Consider the following 22,548-nt stretch of genomic DNA (forward strand, 5'->3'; position numbering starts at 1 on the left):
TTTGACAAAAGAAGTCAGTCTCAGTGCAAAGTCTTGTGTGCAAGTCTCAGTGCATACTGTGCTAAAGCAGCACATCTGTTTCAGTTCATCAATGGCAGAGTCCAGCCAAGTTATATTAAACAAATCATCACTAGTGTAACATTTCCATAATTTCTGTGACAATTACTTTACTACATTTCTCCCCTAAGGCTTATAAGGCATCTCATTTTCTTCAGTGTTATTTCAATCACACTATATAGAGCTCACTGATGAGTGAAAGAAGCATTTGTCTCCCTGAGAAGAAATTATTTTCAAATCTATTCTCCAACATTTATTTTCTGATTTCCATCATCAGAGGACCTAATCCTGTCAGCATGTATGGAACAAGATGACTGAAAACTGAAGGTTTTCTTGGTGGGGATTAGCACAGGTAAGAAGTTCCACCATCTTGGAGACTATTTCTGTTCAGACACCTCAGCAGGCACTGGTTGTGTAAAACTGACACACAACCAAATACTTCTGTGTTTCCAGGCTGCTTTAACATTCCTCAGAGCTGAATGGCAAAACACCTATCAAGATCTGAGGTTCTGATAACCTACTGTCTCCCAGCACTGCTCATTGACTCAGAATTAGCATAAAGATTACCCCTTCTCAGGACAGGAAAAAAAGCCAAGTACATTTTACTCAGATGGTAATACTGGATATGAAACTATGTCTTTATAAATTTATTCTTCTTGATCCTATAAAATACATTTTGCTTAACAATATTACTAACAAATTTTCAGTAACTAGATACTACTGTGCACCACATTGTAAAGCTTCCCCATGTGAACAAATCAACATGTGAGTCACTTGGAAGCTGCACTGGCCCCAAGGCAAAGCAAGTGTTGGATGCACTCAGATTGTCCAGCCTCACCCAGAAGACAAAAAAAGTCCTTCTACTGCTTCCACTGGAGATGTCCCTGAAAATAACTCATCTTAGTAAGCTGAACATAATGCCCATCATAAATAAGTACTAAGTGCAAATTCATCTGAGTTTAAATCTTGCCCTTAATGAATGTCATCAGTAACTCTGCCATTAAGTAGTGGAGCACAATTTTCATTCCATACCTCCATGAAGCAAAGACAGAGCCAGATAAAAAGAATTCCAGCACAGCAAATGTTACGTCATTTTACTATTTTTAGGGGGAATATTAAATTAGAAGACATTACTAATGAGTATAACAGAAAAAGGCAAACTAGACTATAGCATTGTGCAGTGTAAGTTCAGTCCCACACTATATTAAACTTTTCAGAGAACAAGCTGCAATATGTGTAATTCAGCTGAAGAAGAAATCATGTAGATGACTGGAAAAGCATTAAGGCAGTCAAAGACACTGCTGCTCTTGACTCAGTTAAGTTCTCTTTGGCTACAGGATTCCATTTCATGACAGTTACTCTGCATCCAAAAGGATGTACAGTCAGTACAATCCTAAGACACCAGAGATGCTGAAATTCTTTTTGCCCATAGAAGTCAAGTCAATGAAACAGGCCAGGAGGCATTTTAACAATGTAATGCAGCTTTTTAGTAGCATCAGTTTCACCATGTATTTACTTCAATGAAGAACACCCTAGAAAATATTAATGCTTCTGCAGGCAAGGATCCCCAGAAGCAGAGTACACACACTGCAAGAGCTCATAAAGCAACAGCACTTCGTAATTTAGTATTCTTTATTTCAAGTTAGCAGTTTAATACAACTGTCCCAGTTTATTGTGATCCATGGATGGCTGGACAAATTAAGTTATGTAACTAAAAGAAACCTATCCAAGAGCTGAAGACAGTATTAACAGTGACTGTACCACCAGCAGGAAACAGCCAGCTTCAGGATCACAGCCATATTCTCCTTTTGAAACAAATACTGGCATCAGGCAGTGTAGAGAAGCTGAATAGAAGCTGCTGGGGAACAAGAGCCATTTGTTTGGAGAACTAAGAAATAATGAAGGCTTGACATACTTATATAATGTGATTAATTTATTTAAGTCTAAAAGCACTCTTTAGAAGTGTCTGTACTGCAAAGCTAACTGGTATGAATTTTCAGGTATATATGCACTTTTTGGAAGTTTGATATGCAGTCTAATGACTGTCATTGTGCCCTGCAAACTCACCTTTTACCTACATGATTAGAAAGTTGCACATGACACATATTTTCAGTTTGCAAGTTATTGTTACTTAGTTATTTTAGAATTCTCACATAAAGAGGCTGTGGAAGGACAGAGGATAAAAAAAAAGTCAGACCTACCGCTATAATATCCAGAGTGTTGTCACAAACCTTGCGGATCTCAGCGTTTTTATCGTGCATCAGGTCTATAAGATATGCTGGGGCTTCTGGAAAGAAACTGTTAAGGATAAAAGCAACTTTTTTTTTTTCCTCCCACAACCCTGGGTTCTTCAAACTGCAAGTTTCATTAAGAACCAGAGTCAGGAATTTTTCATCACGTGTAGAGTTCAGCAGCCTTCCCCAAACCACTTTTTTTTTCTTAAGTCCTATTCTAAGATACCCAAAGAGTGCTCAAAACTGCTGAAGAAAAATTACATGTCCCTTACAAAGAAAATACATTCTGATCTGTTATAGGAAATCCATGCACTCAAGGTTTCAGTCAACAGGGCAGAGATTCTTTAGAGATTCTTGTAATTTTTAGGGAGTCTACTTGTTTCCAATGTATGTGTCTAAAAAATACTGAAGATAATCTATTGTGCATTAATACTTGCTCAATCTGAGCAATAAAACCATTGTCCAAATGCTGGTGCTTTATTATTACAGATATAGGAACAGATGCAACTTTTTATTTTTGTTTTCTTTAAGCCAGCAACCTAGGGGTCCAAACAGGAGACAAAGAACAACATCCTAAATGGCTTCTCAGATATTCCACGGAGCTTAAAGGAAAAAGAACATTAAGTATTCCCTGTATTGTTAGCAAAGTAATCACTAGCTTGCTCTCCCCTACCAGGGCTCAATTCAACCCACTCTGTTCTCTTCAACTGAATTTAACATCCAGTTAAGGCCCACAAACTTCAGACCATACACATATATGTATAAATGGTGCAATGCAAGAAGTTTGCCTACGCCCTATATAAGTTTTTCTATGACGTGTGAATTTCACTACAATTTGCAAAACAAATTCATACAGTAAATCAGACTGGATTGCAACTAATAAGTCATCTGGTTCAGTGATCCCCTCCTACGCCCCTCCCTGTTTCAAAGCAAACTAACTTTTAATCTTTACTATTAATCTTGCAGTCACTCTACAAGCCCAGGCTGCTTGGGTTTTTCATTCAGCTGAAATAAACCATTTACAAAGAAACCTCTGAGATCATGGGCTTAATGCAAGAGAAATGTGGGACAAATAACCAGCGATGGCAAATTAAGTGCTGCAATTCTAAATGTTTAACCATTAAAAAGATATGAGTTTCCTTGATAATGACATCTCTGGTGGCTTGGTGGAAGACCATCTGATAAAACACATAGATGATCTGGCAGACAAACTCATCGTCTTCCTGCTGAGCTGCAAGGAGAAAAAACCCATCACAATTTCAAATCTCACAAATAGAAACTCTTGATGCTTAGAGAGCCGTGGAGGAGTGGGAAAACCCAAACCTATTAGATCACTAATCAGTACCTATCAGTAATGGAGTAATTGCTCCTCCTTCCACATACAAACACCTAACCCTGCCTTGCAAGACCACATGGATGGTGCACTCAGTTACAGCACAGCTACACCAACCACAGCTCTTGCTTTTCAGAGAAGTCAAGTCAAACACAGCAAGGTACCATTGAGAAGCTCAATGAGTGCAGGGATGATTCCAGATTTAGCCAGAAGAGCAGCGCAGGAGTCGTCCATGGAAACAGTCCCGATCATTATCACCACCTCCAAAACAAGGTCATCTTCCGCAGAACCTGCTGAGTCAGAAGGCAGGAAGTGTTACCTCTCAGGAACTCTTAATCTCCTGGCAGTTGTATATTTATCTGTAGACATGATTCTGTTCTTCAGTGTTATGTTTTTCCTTAGCAATCACAAATTATAAAGGTAAACAGATTTGACTCTGAGCACTCTAAATATTCTTCAAGAGACTCTGCTTTGAAAGACAAACCAGACTTGGTACAGACCTGGTTTTAGTTTATCCTTGAGGTATGGGACCAGTTTGTACTCTTTCAGCACAAGTTCCCAGTCCAGATCAGGTAAGGTCAAATTTGCAAGTGTTCCCAGGCATTCAATCACAAATTCCTCTTCCTCATCATTTGATACTTGAGCTGCTAAATCACCAACATAATCCTAAAAAAAAATACAGCAACAACCATTACAAGTGGATAATCTGGGGTTCTGAAGAACTCACCTCAGTCAAACTAAAGCTAGTTCTCAAAAGAACACTAAGGAGACTTTGCTCCTAAAATGGAGACTAATAAGGCAGTTTCAATTTCAGCTGATGACTAATCCAAGAAAACATTTCCGCTTTCTTCCTCTCCATCCTTTCACTTTCAAGAGATGTAGATCATTTGTTCAAATGATCCAAAAGTAGTTACTACACACACAGTTTAAAGAGTTGTTAGAAAATAAGGAAAGAAGTTAGTGAACACCATACTGCATTAGTGGAAGTAATGGACCTCTTCCTAAAGATTTTAATAGATAACTACAAGATTTTCAGAGGGCATGAACAGGGGAATAATGGATTCTACTTACTAATTCCATACAATGTGATTTTCAATCCTCATTACCAGTATGATTAGAATGTTGATTTTCCTTCTTTCTTTTGAAAGGGTGGCTTTACATGCCTAATATTTAAATAGTGAGTATATAAAATTTTAAAATACCTATATACAAAACACAGTGGAAAAAAAACCCATTTTATTTTGCTCTCTAGGTCTAAAAGCAGAAATTTAGGACAACTTAATTGTTATGATGTTCACCCCAGCAGCTGGGGTTTTGTTTTGTTTGTTTGCTTGTGTTTGTTTTGTAACTTACTGGATAGGACTTAAGATCTGTTTTCCCCATGGGGGCATCTAAACCCTGATCTACCAACTGAGATAGCCTTATAAAACAAAACATAAATCAACCCATGACAGACAAGAAAACAAACTGGACACCCTGCAAAGACAAACCACAGCAGCTCTCCAAAGCCAGTCTTTTCCAGTAGGAAAAAATGAGAGATCACATTAGGTAATACATAGTACTTACAATAAACTGGCTTTTAGTTGGCCCATCATGTTGGGAAATATTTCTGATCATCTTCATTAACAATGGGTCCTTAAATTTCAAAGCCCGCTTCATTAGCATTTTCAAACCATTTCCTGAAAAGAAACAAATACTTAGGAAATCCTCCAAAATAAAAAAAAAAATCAGGAAAGTATTGGCTGGTCAAAAATCGACATGCACACCCACACAAAAAAAACAACTTAAAAAGTTTAAAAGGAAAAAGTGAAAAATCTAGAGAGGATAAAATCCTGTTGTCCACACAGCCACAGCTTTTCAGAGAGATGTCATCAGTCTGTTTTTCAGATCTACATGGACATATAAGAGATGTGCTGGCCATGCTTTTCTGCTCAGTGCCATTCCTGTCACCAAGACCAACTCTGAGGAGAAGATGGCCATTTGCTTACAATCATTACCCAATCAGATTTATTTTCTTCTTAAAAATACACATTTCTAACTCACTCAAATATACCTCAGTTCACTTACCCTCACAGATAAGCTGCACATTTCTTTTGTTAGCAGCAAGGTTAATACAGAAAGAAATAAGTTCCAGGTCAACTCGCTCATCAGGACATTCAAAAAGCATCTTCATTAACTGCCAAGAAACACAAGCACACTTAAGTCATTAGTCTTTCCAAAGCATTAGAAAAGCAATGTTATGATACCAACAACAGTACCTTTTTTAAAATTAATACTCAGCATTTCTACAGGAACAGTAAAAATTACAAAGGTCCAAGGCATAAGATGTATAGTTCCATTATTTAGGGATAACAATGCTTGAAAAGTGCCAAAAATGGCAGTCACTCATCACCTTAAATTAATTTGGCTTAAGTTACATTTTATTGCTACCACTGAAATTTTTATTTTTACTGTTTTTTTATAGTTGTGATAAATCGGATATATTTGTTTTGAAAGCTTAGGTAGACTTAATACAGGAAAAAAACCCCACAACGTAGTTCCACAGAACCAGGTTGTTTAATAAAAATATGACTCTAAACAGATACTTAATTGCAGATTAATTCCACTATTATTTTACTACATTGATAGGTAAATTAGCTGTATCTGCAGCAATGTGCTTTATCTTTGCAGCTTCCATTCCTGGAGCTGATCACTGCCACATACTAAAGACTTCCCAGCAGCAATCCTACTTTTTTGGTAATGTTAACATAAGAAGACAATCACCTATAATCCTGTTTCAACTGTTTAGCAAGTTTCAGGGTGAATTCCCAGGTGATTCCTTAGGCTAATAACTTATGGACTGCCATCACTTTACACACCTGGCACCGGGCTGGCTATCTGGCTTGTTTGGTTCAACATGAACCTTTATTGAAGTGGCATTCTGAATATACCACCATGACTCAAATACACCCATTTCTTTCTCCTCTGTTTCCAATCCTGGCAGACGAGTTGCACGGCTTCAGGGCTGCAGGACATCACCCTGTTTGCTCCTCAAATCCACTCAGTTCATAAGACACGTTTAGATTATAATGTAAAGTAGTGGGATGACAAGACCAAGATTACTGGAAGAAGAAACTAAACCTTAACATAAGTGGGACACAAGGTACAAAAAACGTAGCTCAGCTTGTGTCAGAAAGGGGTGGGAAAAGAAGAAAGCAATTAAATTGAATGATTAACTAATCATTAAATATTTGCATGCTTGCCCCCTGGTGGAAAGACAAGTTTTTAATGCATTAAAAACTAGAGAGTGGGTGAATAACACATTTAGAGGGGAAAATAAGAACAATAGGATTGCAGGAATTTCACTCCAAAGCATTTTACTCTGACCATTCTGCATGTTAATCTATTGCCAGATAGAAGGCTGTCATTCCAAATGAACCCAAGTAAAATAAAATACCAAACTATGTTACAACATAGCTATTTCTCTTTTTTTTCTGGGACTTCCACAGACTGATTTTAAAAATATCATTGATTTCTTCCTCCCTTTCTTAAAAACGTTGAATCAGATTTCTCTAAGTTGTTTTAAGAACTTATAAAATCCCTAGGTTATTAAATCCATAAGCCTGACAGTCACAGAAGAGTGAATTAACAGAGAAGAAAGTTGCCACTTAACAAGTAGAACATGAGCATTCAAAAATCACCCCCTGCAACTCTTCTGTTACAAAACCTTTAAAAACAGATTTTTAAAACCCTTCAAATAATTTGAAGGGAAACAGTCTCATTACTTACACAATACAAAATCCGTGGAAATTAGATGTTTAACAAGATGGGATTACACTGTTAATTACTGAACTACTTCTCTATAAAAAGAAAAAATATATCCAGTTTCAATTAAAGCCGTTCAAATTTTAAAATAATAGTTTCATACTAGTTCCATGTTTCCCATTATGTCTTCATTTAATGTGATTGCTTCTTGTGCCACTTCAAAAGGAAGAGTAATTGCTGCCAAATAGGAAATATTAAAATTAAATTTGTTCTGCTTTTACTATGTCCATTGTCATCTTTTACTGATTTAGCAGGAAGGCAGTAAAAAGACTGCAGCATGTGCAATGAAGAGGCAGTAGTGTTCAATCAGACAAGTCCCATATTGAGTATCAGATACCACAGACCAGGACTGAAATCACTGTGTCTAGACTCTCTGGCACCTGCCTTCACTTATTTACCAGTGACCAGAGGCCAACCCCCACAGCTCTCTGTTCACATACACCTCTGTCCAACCCCCTCCCCAAGCCCAGCTCCAACATCTTTGAATGATTATGCCAGAACTGCATGCCTCAGGAATCTCTCCTGACCGGCTACTCCCCAACTCCGCCGTTTGAAGTGATGCTCTGGTTTCTGAACTTCAGCAGATAATGGCGGACAGGAGCAAAGGGTGCTGTCAAGAGAGGACGTTTACCAGCATTAAGCTGAAAAGAAGCTTAGAGATCAAAGAGGGGCCAAACAGGACAACCGTGGTGGAAAACATGTGGGGAGCTGCGGAGAACCTCGCACACCGCTCCGCGGTGAAATATTAAATATCCCCATGACATCACTGCCCAACCATGCCCTTTGATTGGCCACGTTATTACCAATAAAGGCTTTTATAAGCATCTGGATGGCATTTGCACCTATTTAAACAAAACACGCATTGCTGAGGTCTAAACAAGAATGAACTGTTAATACTCACTTTTAACTGTTACTAGAATAGCACCCACTAACTCCTGCCATCCGCGAGGATGTGTACCCGGGACAGCACGCGCGAGCCCTCGGCCAGCACTTCACGCCCTCCAAATTACAGCGGGGCCCTGATTTTTCCAAGCACTTTCTACAACAGCTAAACATTCATTATTGAGTATCTGCCAGCTTAGACGACCGCCTCAAAAAGAAACAAACCCAAAGAAGGGCACATACTACTACTGAAAAGAGGTTTTGGTGTTCCAGGGTAGAATCAGAGAGCAGAGAGTCTCTTTAAAACAGTAATTTTCTTTTCCTGACGCCTTATCCACTTCCCTATGCTTTCTGCTACCTCTGTCTTCCTTAATAACCATCTTAATTTTGAATGTTCAATAATGAAATTTAAGCTCTGGCTGTCCAGTTTCTTTTTGAACAGTTGGCAGGAGTGATTCGTGAGGCATTAACAGCCATAGGTGCCCTTCCATCTTGTTGTTTAGGCAAAGTACAGTGAAGGCAGCACACTCGTGTCCTGCACCACTAGTCTGTAGACACCTGGTGTTCACAGAGCTGTATCCAAGAGTCATGCCAAGATTCCCTGAAGGCACATCACAAGCGAGCCGTGACACACAGTGCAGGAATTCTAGCTTGGCTGATAACTGCTCAGAACAAAGCAGGTCCCTTGTACCACGCAAATGCCTTAAAATAGAGTTGCTTCTTGCAGTAGAAAAGAAAGCAAGACGTTTACAAGACCACTTTGTAACATATACTAGGGATTCCCAGCAGTTCTCCCCTCTCTATTATCCAAAATCCTCTTGTATGTGGAAAAGCTTCACCAACTTTGTCATGAGATAATGACCAGAAAAATTCTGAAACCTTCCATGACAACTTCCCATTCTGGATGTATTTGATGTTAAAAACACACTTGGCAGGAAAGAAGATACCGTGGTGCAATTCTGAAAAAGCTACCAGAGAGCTTTTACACTTATGCAACACAGGCTTTCTCAACTCCAGCCCCATCAGGCCTGCGAAAAAGATCAGTAAAACAGGATCTGACACTTTAGAAAGACAAAAAAAACCCCCCAAACAACCAAAACCAGCAGGAAACAACAAAACATGCACACACAAAAACACAAAACACACACAGAAAAACCAAAACCCCATGATATTGTGTCTGTGCTTGGATCAACGAGTTATGTAACAAACTGTAGTCTGAAAGATCAGTGAGGAGCCTTCCACAGTCTTCCAAGTCTCCCTTGTTGTACATGTCTACAGTAGGAAAAGGAATTGTCATGTAGCACCATAACCCTGCTTGGCTGGTTTCCAGTTCATATCCTGTAATACTGGACACGTTGAAATTTTGATACCCAATGGGATCAGAAAAGAATGCCTTCTAAAACTGTAAAGGAAATACTTTCCACAAGGTTCCCTAAGGACCTGCTGTGCTGCACAAGCTTTAATCTGTTTCAAGCATTCCCGATCTTCTGCAGAAATCCATCAGGTCACCTGTGTTTGCAGCACTGACAGGGAATGTGTCATGAAAAGCCAGGAAGAACAGTTCCTGCCTGATGAGTAGGTCGTTCACCGCGAGCAGCACCGTGGCTGTTCCCCCCGTCACCTGCGGGGGTCAGTGCGAGCTCTGCCATGAGCAAGGCACGGACTGCACAGGGAAGGAGGGATTTTATCACCTCATCAAGTACAAAAGCACATACCTGCGGGATACAGTCGGTGTATGCAAACATGGATTTGAAGCAATCGTCCATGCTTATGTGGTACAGAATACAGATCGCTACTTTTTTGTTGTTTTCATTTCCTACAAGGAGAGGAAAAAAAAACATATTAATGGAAGTATTTTTAGCTAAACACTTAAAAAGAGAAAACAAAAAGCAGAAAAATGCTGGCTAATAGAGGGAACATTTAAATCAGAAATGACACGTTAATGAAAGGGTCTTGCCTGGCCTGTGCAAATGAACCACACATTTGTGCAAAAAGGGAACAAGGGCAATTGGTAACTATTCCCTCCTCTTCCCAGCATCTCAAAACACTTCCTTATCCCCACTTTGCAAGGAATACATTTTGTGAAGGAATGTTTAATAATGATAGTCCATGCAGAGAAAGCCTTCCTCAGTTTCCAGGTAGAAAATTAAGATTTAGCTATGGATATTCCTATGCAAATAACAAGCTTGTCTCAAAGTGAAATTATAAAGAATGTACCAATGCCAGGGAGAAAAATAAGAACTACCACTAAAAAATGTTGTGGAAGGAATTCACTGCCTTTCAAGCAAGTCACATACCGATTGTTTTACTATTCTAAATTATATTATCCCGTGGGTGCCTTTTGTGTTTCATACATTTCAAAAATGACATTAGTACATTTTCACATTCACACTTAGCAAAGAGAAAAACACTCTCAAGAAAAATTGGAGCAGTTAATGTGAGTAGGTCGTGAAGTATTTAACTGAAAGGTTCTATAAAATCATCTTAGACAAACACAGAAATGCTTAAGAACAACACAGGTGAATTTGACTGTGACTCACTGCTGAAATCCAGACTGAGCATGCTCTGGAGTTCTCCCCTAGCCCTGCATTAGCAGGATCCTGACTGTATATGGGATAAAACATTTATCTAAATGTTTACATTAGTTAGACCAACTCCAAATTCATTCACAGTTCTTACACAACTGATCAGCAATATCCTACCTCCCACCTCTATTCAAGCCAAGTTAGAACAACATCCGTTTAACACGTTGGCAAAGCATCAAAACCTCAAACAGCAACCAACACAGTTAAATATTTCTTCTGCATACATCACTGGGAGCTGGAATTTCCTCTAAGCAGCCAAGGATATGATGCCTTTTTCCTGACAATGAGCATTCGTGCCTTTTTTCAAAACTGAATTATCAAAGGAGACCCACGAAACCCTTCTGGCAGCTGCCATACAGACTGAAGTATTCTCAGCCATGTCAAACCTAAAATCATAGCTGACCTTTCAGATCCTTCTGGATTCTTACCTGCTTGAAAAAAAACATAACTGGTATCACAACCTTCCATACATTTAACAGCTGGAGAAAGGACACTGCCCAAATGTGAAAGCTACTCTGGCTATTATTAAACTAAAAGCACAGACTGTACTATAGTTGCTAAAGTATAAACAGAGTCTGTTTTAAGCAAACAAACTGAAGTGTTTGTTATCTTTTGTGCTTCTCTTGTGCCTGGTCATCTTACCTACCTATTTGCTTCTATTAACATTGTGAAAACAATAATTACATGTAAAAAACTTCCTACACATACAGCTAAAGGGTTCTCCTATACAAATATAAAAGCTTACAGAGTAAATTGTTCCTTCAAGTTTCATAGGTCCAGGGAAAAAAAAAAAAAATCTGTTTACACTGCTCTTAACACTTCACTCCGTGCCTGCCTCTGTTTTAAAGACTTGAACATCAAGACTCAAATTACAAATACACTTAGGCTGGATAATGCAGGAAACACTTTGTGAAGTAAAAGGTAAGTCAGTACAAAAGGAGAAAAGCTCCCTAGAATGGCAACAAGGAAAACAAACTGGAGTGAAGCTGGACCAGACCCTCAGCATATATGAACTGGCAGACCACCAGCAGGAATGATGCTAAATTTTACCTGTTTAACTTCTGTCCTTCATGGGTTTTTTCCCCTCCTCATTTTTGCAAGTTTCATTTGTGCTAAGATCAAGCATCAGCTAAGACACAGTCTCACAAATCTGGCAGCAATAGCAGCTTCCTGGTATTTGGCAATACTGGTGGCTTACTTTCAAATATAACAGCCTGCTCTAGCAGTAAAGGTCTTTCATTTTTTTTATAAAAAAACCTCTTTGCATAATTTTCTCTCCCCTTTTTCCAAAGGCTCAGCCTGTCACAATAATCTTTCTGATGCCTGGACAACACCTTGAGTATCAGTGAATGACATCACTGCTTCAGTTTCCAAACAACCAAAAGTAATCAAAACCACCCAGATAATCGACCTCAAGAATATCTAGAATTCCAACATTTATTTTATCTGAATGAACTCTTAAAGAGTTGATTTTTAATAACTGGTACTTAAATCGTTCTCTCAAGGTATGTTCCATAAAGCAGAATTCATGACACACAAAAGGCAAAGACAGTTGTAGTTTCCAAGAGAAGAGCTGAATTTAAATTCCTTCTTGCTGTGCAGTCATCTGACTCATTTTCCCTGAATTCCCCTGTCCTACTGTCAATATAGGACATAGAGAAGGGTTTAAAGCATTTTAAGTCACAGACACTTATCACACACACTCAGCAAGGAAGTATTTCTCAGTTGTGAGTAAACAGGAAAAAACACAACTGAATTGTACTAACTTGATGAAAAAAAGCTACAGAACTGAAGCTAAGACAACAGTGTGCAATTAAACTAAACTAAACTAATGATGCTTGCATCTTAAGTTTCATTTCAATCTCCCAGAAAGGAAAGAACTTCAGGCTAATGTCTGGAAGTTTCACTGTTCTACTTTCCCTATGGAAGCACTTTGGTGGAGGAAAAGCAGAACCTCTTGACTTTTTCCAATTCTCATGTAAAACAGCAGCAACTCATGATCCAAAGAATCAAACACTCCAGGAAAATCAAGAGGAGGTAGTTGTTTCTAAGCACAGCCAGCATGATTTAACACAATTGTGGATCTTGTGCTCCATTAGAAAGCACACAGCCTGTTGGAAAGCTGACTGGAAACCGTGCAGAACGAGTTTGTTGAAGATTAGGAAGGGAACAGATTCAACAGCTAAAGAGTTTTAAACACTAAGCATCACCCTCCAGGCTGAAGAACAGACAAAAGGGTAAAAAGTGACAGACTCTGAAAAATCTACCAAGCCAACTGTCATCCTTTTCCATAGGTACTTCACTCCACAAAATAAAAACTGGCAGCTACTGACTATTAAGTGAATACGCCAGTACCAAGCTTACTTTTTCTAATTATTTTATACTCATCTGAATGCTAACGAATAACCCCCTGAGTCAAGCATTTCACAAAGACTTGGCTGTAAAAATTTCAAACCCTGCCCAGTATCTGGCTGGAGAACAGCTTTCCAAAGCATGGAAGCGATACCTTTTTTGCTATTTTTGACCACTACTTAAGGCCACACATGAAAAAGCAGACACTGCAGGGAAGACTTCCTTATGACTTGGTACAGTAGGCATCAATTATTCCCCTAAACCAGAAAAAGCAAGAGGAAGAAAAACCAGATTTCTGCCAAACGTGTTCATAAAAATCACCAAAGATCTGGTGTGGTGCCAGAAAGTTGTGGCTACAAATGCTGGTAGTTTTGAGCATCAAGCTTTTTACGACTGAAGGTGGAATAGCCAAATGGCCTAAAGCAGAAAGGGCAGCCCTGGAAAATAATGGCCTAGTCATTATGGATTCTTCTGGTATTTAAGGCAATAAAACATGAATCATAATGAACTCATTGGATATTAAATGTGAGCGTCACGAGCACTTTGATAGGATTTCCACAAGAATTTACCATTAATTAACCAAATAATTATTTGAAAGTGTTACTGAATTAGCCTTAGTCCTTATACAGCCATTCCAGAGAAATTGGTCATTCCCAGCTGAGTGCAGTTAATGCCTTAACAAACCAGTCATTAACTGCAGTTACTGATTTTGTGGGAATTATTGTGTTATAAAATACACTCAACAGTTTATAGAAACAATACTTAAGATTTTTTTTGCAGCTGTAGTTCAGCTGGAGCAGCTGGGATGGAAAAATATCAGGTCCCTCGGGCTGTTTTCACAACTAGTTTTCTGCAAATTAGAGAGGGAAATAAATACATGATGGGTTCTGAGTTCAAAATGGCTTCAGATTTTTAGCCTTTGAACATTAATAAGAAGCCATGTGCCAGTTCTGGGGGCCCACGCCTGAATCCCGTGTTTAGTTCTTACTAAGGTTAAAGATCTAAATGGTATTAATAGCAGAAGCTATAGAAAAATGATTTCTTGATCACAAGACTGGGTCCTACATTTTGGTTGACTTTGTGAGCTTAAAATAAAAAATCCTCCATTAGCTCCATGACAACAAAAACGAAACCCTAAAGCTGTAAAAACGAAATGCCAGTCTGAGTTGTAGCAGCAGCATTCAGCTTTCAAATGCTAAAGTAAAAATGAGAATATAAAGCATGGACTAAATTATTTAAATGTAACACTATCAGTTAATCAAGTAGCCGTCATTTCTAATGGAATCATCAATGTCTCCATATTAGATATGAAATATGCCCTATCCCACTCATGTGCAAAACATTAACAACAGTAAATCAAAACCAGAACACAAATGAAGGTAAATAACCTATTCAAATGGCAAAGTTTCAAACTCCCATACTCTAAAGTCAAATCCGCTGCAGAATTAGACAAGTAAGAAATCTAGATGGATAAGACTGTCACAAACTGAGTATCAGGTCTCCAAAACAGCTTAATCAAGAGTTTATTCACATGTATCGTAATTTGTAACAGTGATCTTCGGAAAAAAAGGGACAGAAAGGCATCTCTGTTTACCTCTATCTGTATCATTCCTCACATGCAGCTCTGAAACAGTTGGACTAAGTTAATCCATGTGTGCTTTACACACATATTGGTTTGATTTACATATGTAAATATAAATTGTATTGGATGTATCAGTTTATTTTATCAAGAGAACCTGAAAGAGTTTTCAAATCTGCTCATACTCAACAAGACCAGACATTGTAAATAAAACATTATGATATTAATTACATCCTAATTACCCCTCTTGTGCCACCTTTATGTTACTTGAAGCTGGCTTCATACCATAGGCCTAACTTTAAACCTTGATATTGCCATGTTTGGAGTCAAGTTTTTGGGTTTTTCCCTTCATTTAAAAAACTAAGTATATGCTTCATCTAAGCATGGATACAATTTTTTTTTAGGAAACAACGAAAGAATTATAATGATGAATCTTAAGTAAAAGGACTAATAACTGACTAATTTAGGTTGAGTTATCTAATGTTACAGCACAAGAAAAAAATGAAGCTGCACATCTGGAGCCTCAGGCTCCATTTCTTTGCCTGGAACTTTAAGTAAGACAGACTGAAAAACAGAAAGTAAACACCTGACTGTAGCATGGTTGCCTATAAAAGACAGCAAAGCACAGCCATTGGGTAATCAACACAGTCCTAAATTTAGGCATGTCCTTTTCTGAGGCTATATAGCAAAATATACCCCATTTTTGTTCCTTAGGACGTGCTACAACCAATCATACTTGGACTCACATGACTTCACACAGAAACTGGAAGCTGATGAGTTGCAATATCCCATATACTGCCCAAAGCAGAGATAAATCAATGAGAAGTTCAGATTAGAGAGAAATCAGGAGGCAACAGGATTATCCCTGAAGGAAGAAAGTGAAGCTACTTCTCTGTTCTCCACAAAAGAATTATGGTTTGGGTCAGGCTATGACCAGGGAAGAAAGCAAGCAGTAGAAAAAAGAATTAAATGCAAGAAACTAGAAATTAGAAGAGGCTCTTAGTTTGATTTAACTTCAAAAACACATGCTTCCAAAGTAGGTGGAAAAGATTCCAAGCAAAGCTCTTGCTCCAGAAGTCGCCACCAAGCTACATAAACTAAAAGGAAATGTATAGGACACACATAATTTTTGCCATATCTGCACTATATCTCATTAAACTACAGCAACTGCTCCAATTACAATTACTAGAAAATATTCAGACTTTTCTGCTTGAAACACACCCTTCTGATCTTCTTGTTTGGAATTCAGTGGGAAAGGAAACAGGTGGAGGTTTTTCCCTGCTCCTGGCTGTGCAGGTACCCAGCTCACACAGCAGAGCACCTCAGTTCTGAGCGGATGGTGCAGCTGTATTCCTCCTGCCTGAAGGAGAACAAACTCAATGCTGGATGCAGCCTTGAGAAAGGGATGACTCACCACATGGAAACACAAAAACTGGTTTTACCCATGTGTTGAAGATGCTGAAGTACAAAGCTGAGGTTCAAATTTACTAAGCCCAAACAGTGGAGTTAAATATCGGCTGAGCTCTTGAGTCTTCCAGATCGCAAGAATTAAGCTCCATATTATTCGAGAGACGCTGTTCCCGTTCATGAGCTCAAAGGGTCTGAGGGCAATATTTATTATCAAATTGTTCCAGGAGATCCTTTGAGGTCATCCCTCTGCCTGCAGCCTTCACAAGGCCTCTGGAAATGGTGCTCCTCTCTCTTTGACCTTGGCCCTCACAGAGGCTTTATCAAGATGTTACCACAGATCAGGAAGATTAGCAGAAGAGCTCGCTCCTTCTTTATGGAGATTTTCCAAGATACTAGAACTAGTTGTTTCTGTTCTGTCATGCTTTAGGCATCCAAGCTGTGCTTTGTAAAGCTTTCAGATGTCAACAGTTCGTGTACAAGCCTAGATTTACTTTTTACTGTTAAGTATTAATTTGCCCTTGCAATATGCAAAGAAACAATTAAAAGCATTGAATTAATCAGTCACATATTGTAAGCTCCACAGTCGAAATACTGGCTCAGGGGATCCTTCCCATTCATCAGTTTAGCAAATTCCAACAACTTGGTTCCCTCATCTTTAAATTGCTGCCATCCCTCCACTCCTATCCTTGCTGCTGCCACAAGCATTTTGATTTTCAGCCAACACGCATGAAGTTAGTTTCTTTTGTTACACCAAAGTTATCCTCTTCCTTAAAAAGGCTCATAACACAGCCAAACACACACATGCACTTGTGACCAGCACACCACAGCAATGAGCTTTCACTCACCTGAACAGTCAGAGCCTGAGTGTTCAGATTAGCAAGGCTCCACCTGTAAGAGCTACAAAATGAAAAAACACTGTTTCCCATTTTGGACAGTGTTAAAAGAATCAGAAAAACTCAGATAACAGATTTCAAAAACTTGTAAGTTTATACAAAAGTATGTCATAAATTTCAGTTCTTCTTTCTGGATAATTCACTACAACTTACCAGGAGCAGAAAGTCATATAGTGAAGGCTTTTACCTGAAGGTTAGTTGGGCTTCTATTTCTGCTTCCAACACAGTATTAGCAATACTGATGTGTCTCTACTTTGAGTTCTATAGTTCTCAAAATAAGAAATCAATTTTTCTTTAAAGTTTGCTGTCTAATCCACAGTGAAGGCATCTAAGTAAGTGCTGGGTTTTAAGACACATTGTGTACCCAATACTCTCCTTAAGTCACTCAGACATGCCAGGTCCATCTGCACTTCTAATAAGGATTTAGAAGTTGAACGTTAAAAGACGGTTTTGGTTTGTGTTTCTTTTGGTGTCAGGGTTTTTCTGTTTGTTTGTTCTTGAGGGTTTTTCTAAGCCTTGGCCATACTCACCACAAATGATAAAAAAACCTACCATTAAAATAAATCCCTTAATAATTACTGCTTTCCAACAGACTGGTCCCTGTAGTTGAACTGTTACTTAATGTGCTTCAGCCAGCCTCTACTATAAAGGAATGGAGACACCCCAGGCAATATTCACACAAGTAGTATTGGAACCAGCTGCTGCAGAGCCACCTTAGGAAAAAAAAGTTTCTCAATTTAATTGGGAAAACAGGAGGAAGCATAAATTTTACTGCCATTAATAACTTCAAGCAATCCCGATATGACTTTACCTCACCCTGATGGCTGGACATGTGCTTTTTGTTAGGGTCTTTGCCACATCTGACCCTTATTGTTTGCTCACTTGATCAGGTAAGAAAATGTATGTTTCTTTATAGGATAAACGAGGCCTATTAAAGTCAGAAAAAACACTGCAGTAGCCTATAAGAAGCTCCATTTTTCAACAGATGTGTGAAGCTCCATAATAAGTTCATTACAAAAAGGCCAAGTGAACTCATAAAGAGAACACATCTACTTTAAGCCTTCTTAAAAGAAACTTTCATAAAAGGAATAGAACATTAAAAACACACAGCACTCCGTTAATTAGAGAGCAAAGTACTACTTGGCTTTTTAAACAGCAGTCAACATATAATCCAGCTTGGCTGCACACCATATCAAGACGTGGCTGTTAAGAAGCCCAACATACAACTGTTTGGCAATTCTTTGATTGCTCATTAAACCTAACTTGTAAAGAATGGAAAAATATCAGAGGAGTTTCAGCAGTTCTCAGAAAAGATTCTATCAATGAACCCAGTAAAGACAGACTCCTCAGTGAGGACTAACTCAGACTGTCAAAGTTACCCTCTGCTCTGGCCATCTCCAGCTTAATTAATGAACTGAGAGAAGTCTGACCTACTTTGGAGTTTGCAAACTATTGCACAGCCCTTGGATTTCTGTGTAAGATCAGGCAGCTGCTGGTTCTTAGTGTGCTGGTATTAAGTCTTGGAACAGCAAGAAATTAAAGACCACCAGGCCAGGGTGCTCTCATGAATAAAGCACATAGGCTGGGTATGTGCTGAGACTGGCAAAACTATGCTGTTGCTACCTGGGACTGACCACTCTTTATTTCAGAGGGTTGTATAACAAACACTCATCTACTTGGCTAAATGCAAACCCACAAAGCCAATTTTTTTTCAGCCACTGTACTCTGTACTGGAAAACACCACCCGAGGTGTTCCTCATCACCTAAAATCTTTTTGAGATTGACCACCTTGGCCCTGTGTGGCACATTCACAGCCAAATGCACAGCCCTTCTGCACTTGGGCACGATTCACAACTGGTACTGTTCTGTGACCCACCCACTTTTCAGCTCACCAGTATCTGTGTTCACTCAGCCTTTCATTTTTAAAAGCAGTTGGTAATTTCAAGCAACCAAAAAGAGACACTCAAGTCAAACTTCCAAACATAATGGGGTTTCAATCTTTCAGCATTTTTGCACTGGAAGTGAATGAAAAGAAAATGGCATTTCAAGACAATATGCATTCAGTACACCTAAGAACTGTCCAGCAGCTCAGAGAGATGAACACACACATTAGAGAAATGATTGTTCACTGCATGGAACCAAACCTACTCCTTTTAGTCTTTGAGCAGCAGCACAGTACCACAGTAAGAGCTTTTGAAACATTCCCTATCACTTCGATCCGTTTGTGAGGGATAACTGACTGAGGAGTGGACACAGAAACACGGGTACTGCCCACCACACATGTGCTGCCAGGAGCTACTTCTGAGCTGGGGTCCACCATGAAGAGTTTGCAGCCTGCCATGACACACACAGCAGCACTCAGCTGGTTCTGCTGGACAAACTGCCTGCTGTTCTCATGGAGAATGGGCAACTATTTGTCTCACTTCACAAAGGCTAAGAAACCATTCAGAGACAGCACAAAATAGCACCCTTATTAGAAGAATGTGGATCACAAGCTGTGCATATATTTAAGAGAGCAGTACTAAAAAAAATTGTATTTGGTTTGGCCACTTAACTGAAAAACTAAGTGGATTTGGTCCAAACAAGAAGTGAGGGCTTTTTATTCTTCCTTGCAGACAATGTTTTCTTCTGTTTGCTGCCAGGGCATTTACTTTAGAAACCAATCACACATCCAGGGGAAGAATAATGAAAAAGGGTAACATTTCCCTTGTGTCCAACAGTGGAAGAACATTTCCAGGGATTAAGAAAACAGATTCACATCTTTCTTTTAAGTTCAGCTCTATGTTTCCCCCTTTCAGTGAGAATATTTTCAACAAGCAGATACACTAACCACCAAACTCTATCATATTTGGAGCAAGTCACTCCTCTACACCACTTCACTTGAATCAGGCTATGCAAAGCAAAATGAGAGTACTATGAAAGTGAAGCAAACCTCCACTGAAGAGTCCATAACGTGCTGCTGTGGTCTCTCCTTCTCAGGTGACGACTGGAGGGCACTGAATCTGTGTTTTCCACATTTCAGGCAAATGTCTAGTTTAAACCACTTGGTGAATTCACATGAATTCTCTCACCTTAATCCACTATGCTTCACATATACTGGCACATAAAGCATTCACATGGAGTATGTATAAAAAGGAAAGATCATTCTGTAAGCATAATTTCTAAGTATTAAAGCCATAGTACAAAAACTGTCTGCAAGGCCGTGGTGATTCAACACTTACAAGGTTTTCTCAAAGAACAGAAATCACACAAATCAACAAAATCTCTTTTCATACCTCCTCAAGCAGCTTACATATGGAAGAACCTGAATACAGCAGATTGTATCTCACAGGCTGTGAGATACAGCTCACAGCTCTGCTCCAGCTTCTGATCCTAAGTCTGAAGCCAAATTTCCCTCAGCTGCACAAAGCTCTTTGAGATTTAGGGCATAACAAAGATCAGCTGTAGTTGATTAATTTGGGTGCCTGGAGGGTGCAAGAGGAGTCTTGTCACATACAATACTTCAGACTTGTGAAGAGAAGCCACGAAAACTAGCAAGTGGTGACTTGCTACATGGGGAAGCAAAGCTACATGGGGAAGCAGGCACTGGCACTATTCAAAAGAAAAAGCTAATTAAAACAGAAACCAAGACTAAGCAGAATTTCTCATGTCCATCCTTTCAACAGCAGCCTCAACACTTTGGAGTGCAATGGAAAGAAGATGGTCCTTTTCCATTATATCCATGGCATACTTACTCCATTGCTAATAGCTCAGCAGAAGCCAGTCCATCCCCTCTGCCTCAGACTCCACCTACATTTAGGGCCTTCCTGCTCTTTTAAGAGCATTTAAGTGTCCCTTGGGAAAGCAGCACATCTTCCAGAACTGCAGCCACCTCAGTGCTGAGTCCTAAACCATTGCCTGACAAATCCTGACCTTTCATCTTTGCCATCTCAGTTCTCCCCTTAAACACCCACTACACTTGTAGTGTATATATATATACACTACTCATCTCAAACCCCAGTGCTAAAGACTCAAAGGCAAAGCTTGCACAAATGCTGAATTTCAGTAGGCTGAGTCACCAAACTTGACCTCTTGGCATTAGGAGCTGTATGGCGACTTGTCAGCAGCTGTTGTGCTGTGTTAGCACTTCGAGATGACCTGCAAATGTGAGCCAAAGGTACTGACTTAAACTTTCTTGTTTAAGACCCAAGAAATCTGCATAAATGGGGCATCTGGCACATGATTTTCCTAGTATTAAGGCTGCAGACCTCCCTCAGACAGGACACCAAAGTGATGCATTTGCGAATTGCTTGAATCACTGTATCAAGAAAAGTTTCACAAATCACACAGATGCCTTAAAGAAACAAGTAATAGACAATATTTCTACCTGCACACCACAAAATAAGTATCAAGCAATTCTACAGGGAGAAGCTGGGGCAAACAGCACATGTCTCTGTGCAAGAAAAAAAAAAGGATGAAAGACTTCCAAGTCAAGGAAAGAAAAAAAAGCAGGAAGTGCACCTTGTGGAAGTACCAGTAGAACTTGCTGTAGATTGCCCCAACGGCCACTTCAGGAATAGATACAATTTTGGCAGCTGGTTCTTCTGAGCTGAACAGCCTTCCACAAAGGCCTACTTACAGCTCCAGGAGAATGGCATTTGAAAAGCAATTCTCCTCTCCCCATTAGAAACAAATACTAGGAAGCAGATATTTAACTGATGAATTCAGACTGACTCTAATATTAAACGGGGAATGCTTGTTGGAAGCAGGAACTTCAGTGATTTGTGTCCTGTCATTCCTGAGGTGACAAGCACCCAGAAGCCCCAGCCTTAGATCACAGCACTAGCTGCCATAGGTAAAAAAGAAAGGGACAAATTCCTGCTCCAAGAACTTTACAACCCATGGTGAACCAAACCACCCAGTCAGATCCTCTCTTAAATGAGAGAAAATATATTTCCTCATCAGCTTCCAATTCTCAGTTCACTTACTACCAAATAACATTTTCTTGAGGATAAAAACCATTAAGAAGAGAGATTCCAAATGTCAATTTTCAACCTCCTAGCTCAGCCCAGAGGGGGATATCAAGTGCAAAGATGGTTGTGGGGCAGAAAGCATAAAAAGATGTGAGGCATTTCAGGATGTATCAGGTAGGTGTTGTATTAATCACCAACAGAAGTAAGGTTTCCAAAGCAGTGTAAGCTTTCATGGTATTCACTGAACAGCAACAAGGCCACGTTGAGGTTGAAGGTAGAATTGAGGAGGCAAACCATTTTAAAAGACTATACAAAGCTAGGGGAGAAAGCTCATCATAGATCCACTGTCGCATTTCCCTTGTTCCAAACAATATCTGGATACACCATCTGCACTGGCTTTAGCACATGCCAAGCCCAACATATTTCAGAAAATGTCTTAGCAATGTCTTGCATCAGTGTTTCACACA

General features: G+C 39.3%; 1 protein-coding gene across 5 annotated transcripts in view; it reads right to left on the bottom strand.

Annotated features, from left to right (window-relative positions):
- KIFAP3 (kinesin associated protein 3) overlaps positions 1-22,548 on the bottom strand; it is a 66,386-nt gene that overhangs the window by 29,097 nt on the left and 14,741 nt on the right. For 4 of the 5 annotated variants that reach the window (XM_027715551.2, XM_027715565.2, XM_039385078.1 and 1 more), the window contains exons 11-17: positions 10,026-10,126; positions 5,692-5,800; positions 5,191-5,303; positions 4,125-4,290; positions 3,789-3,917; positions 3,424-3,522; positions 2,259-2,344 (exon numbers count right to left, since the gene is read on the bottom strand). In XM_027715551.2, the coding sequence (XP_027571352.1) occupies positions 2,259-2,344; positions 3,424-3,522; positions 3,789-3,917; positions 4,125-4,290; positions 5,191-5,303; positions 5,692-5,800; positions 10,026-10,126 (803 nt within the window). The remainder of the gene's footprint in view (positions 1-2,258; positions 2,345-3,423; positions 3,523-3,788; positions 3,918-4,124; positions 4,291-5,190; positions 5,304-5,691; positions 5,801-10,025; positions 10,127-22,548) is intronic. The other variant, XM_027715557.2, reaches the window with a different exon arrangement.

The sequence above is a fragment of the Pipra filicauda genome, unplaced genomic scaffold (assembly GCF_003945595.2).
Source record: "Pipra filicauda isolate LSUMZ 115617 unplaced genomic scaffold, ASM394559v2 scaffold392_size659746_pilon, whole genome shotgun sequence".
NCBI classification, from domain to species: Eukaryota; Metazoa; Chordata; class Aves; order Passeriformes; family Pipridae; genus Pipra; species Pipra filicauda.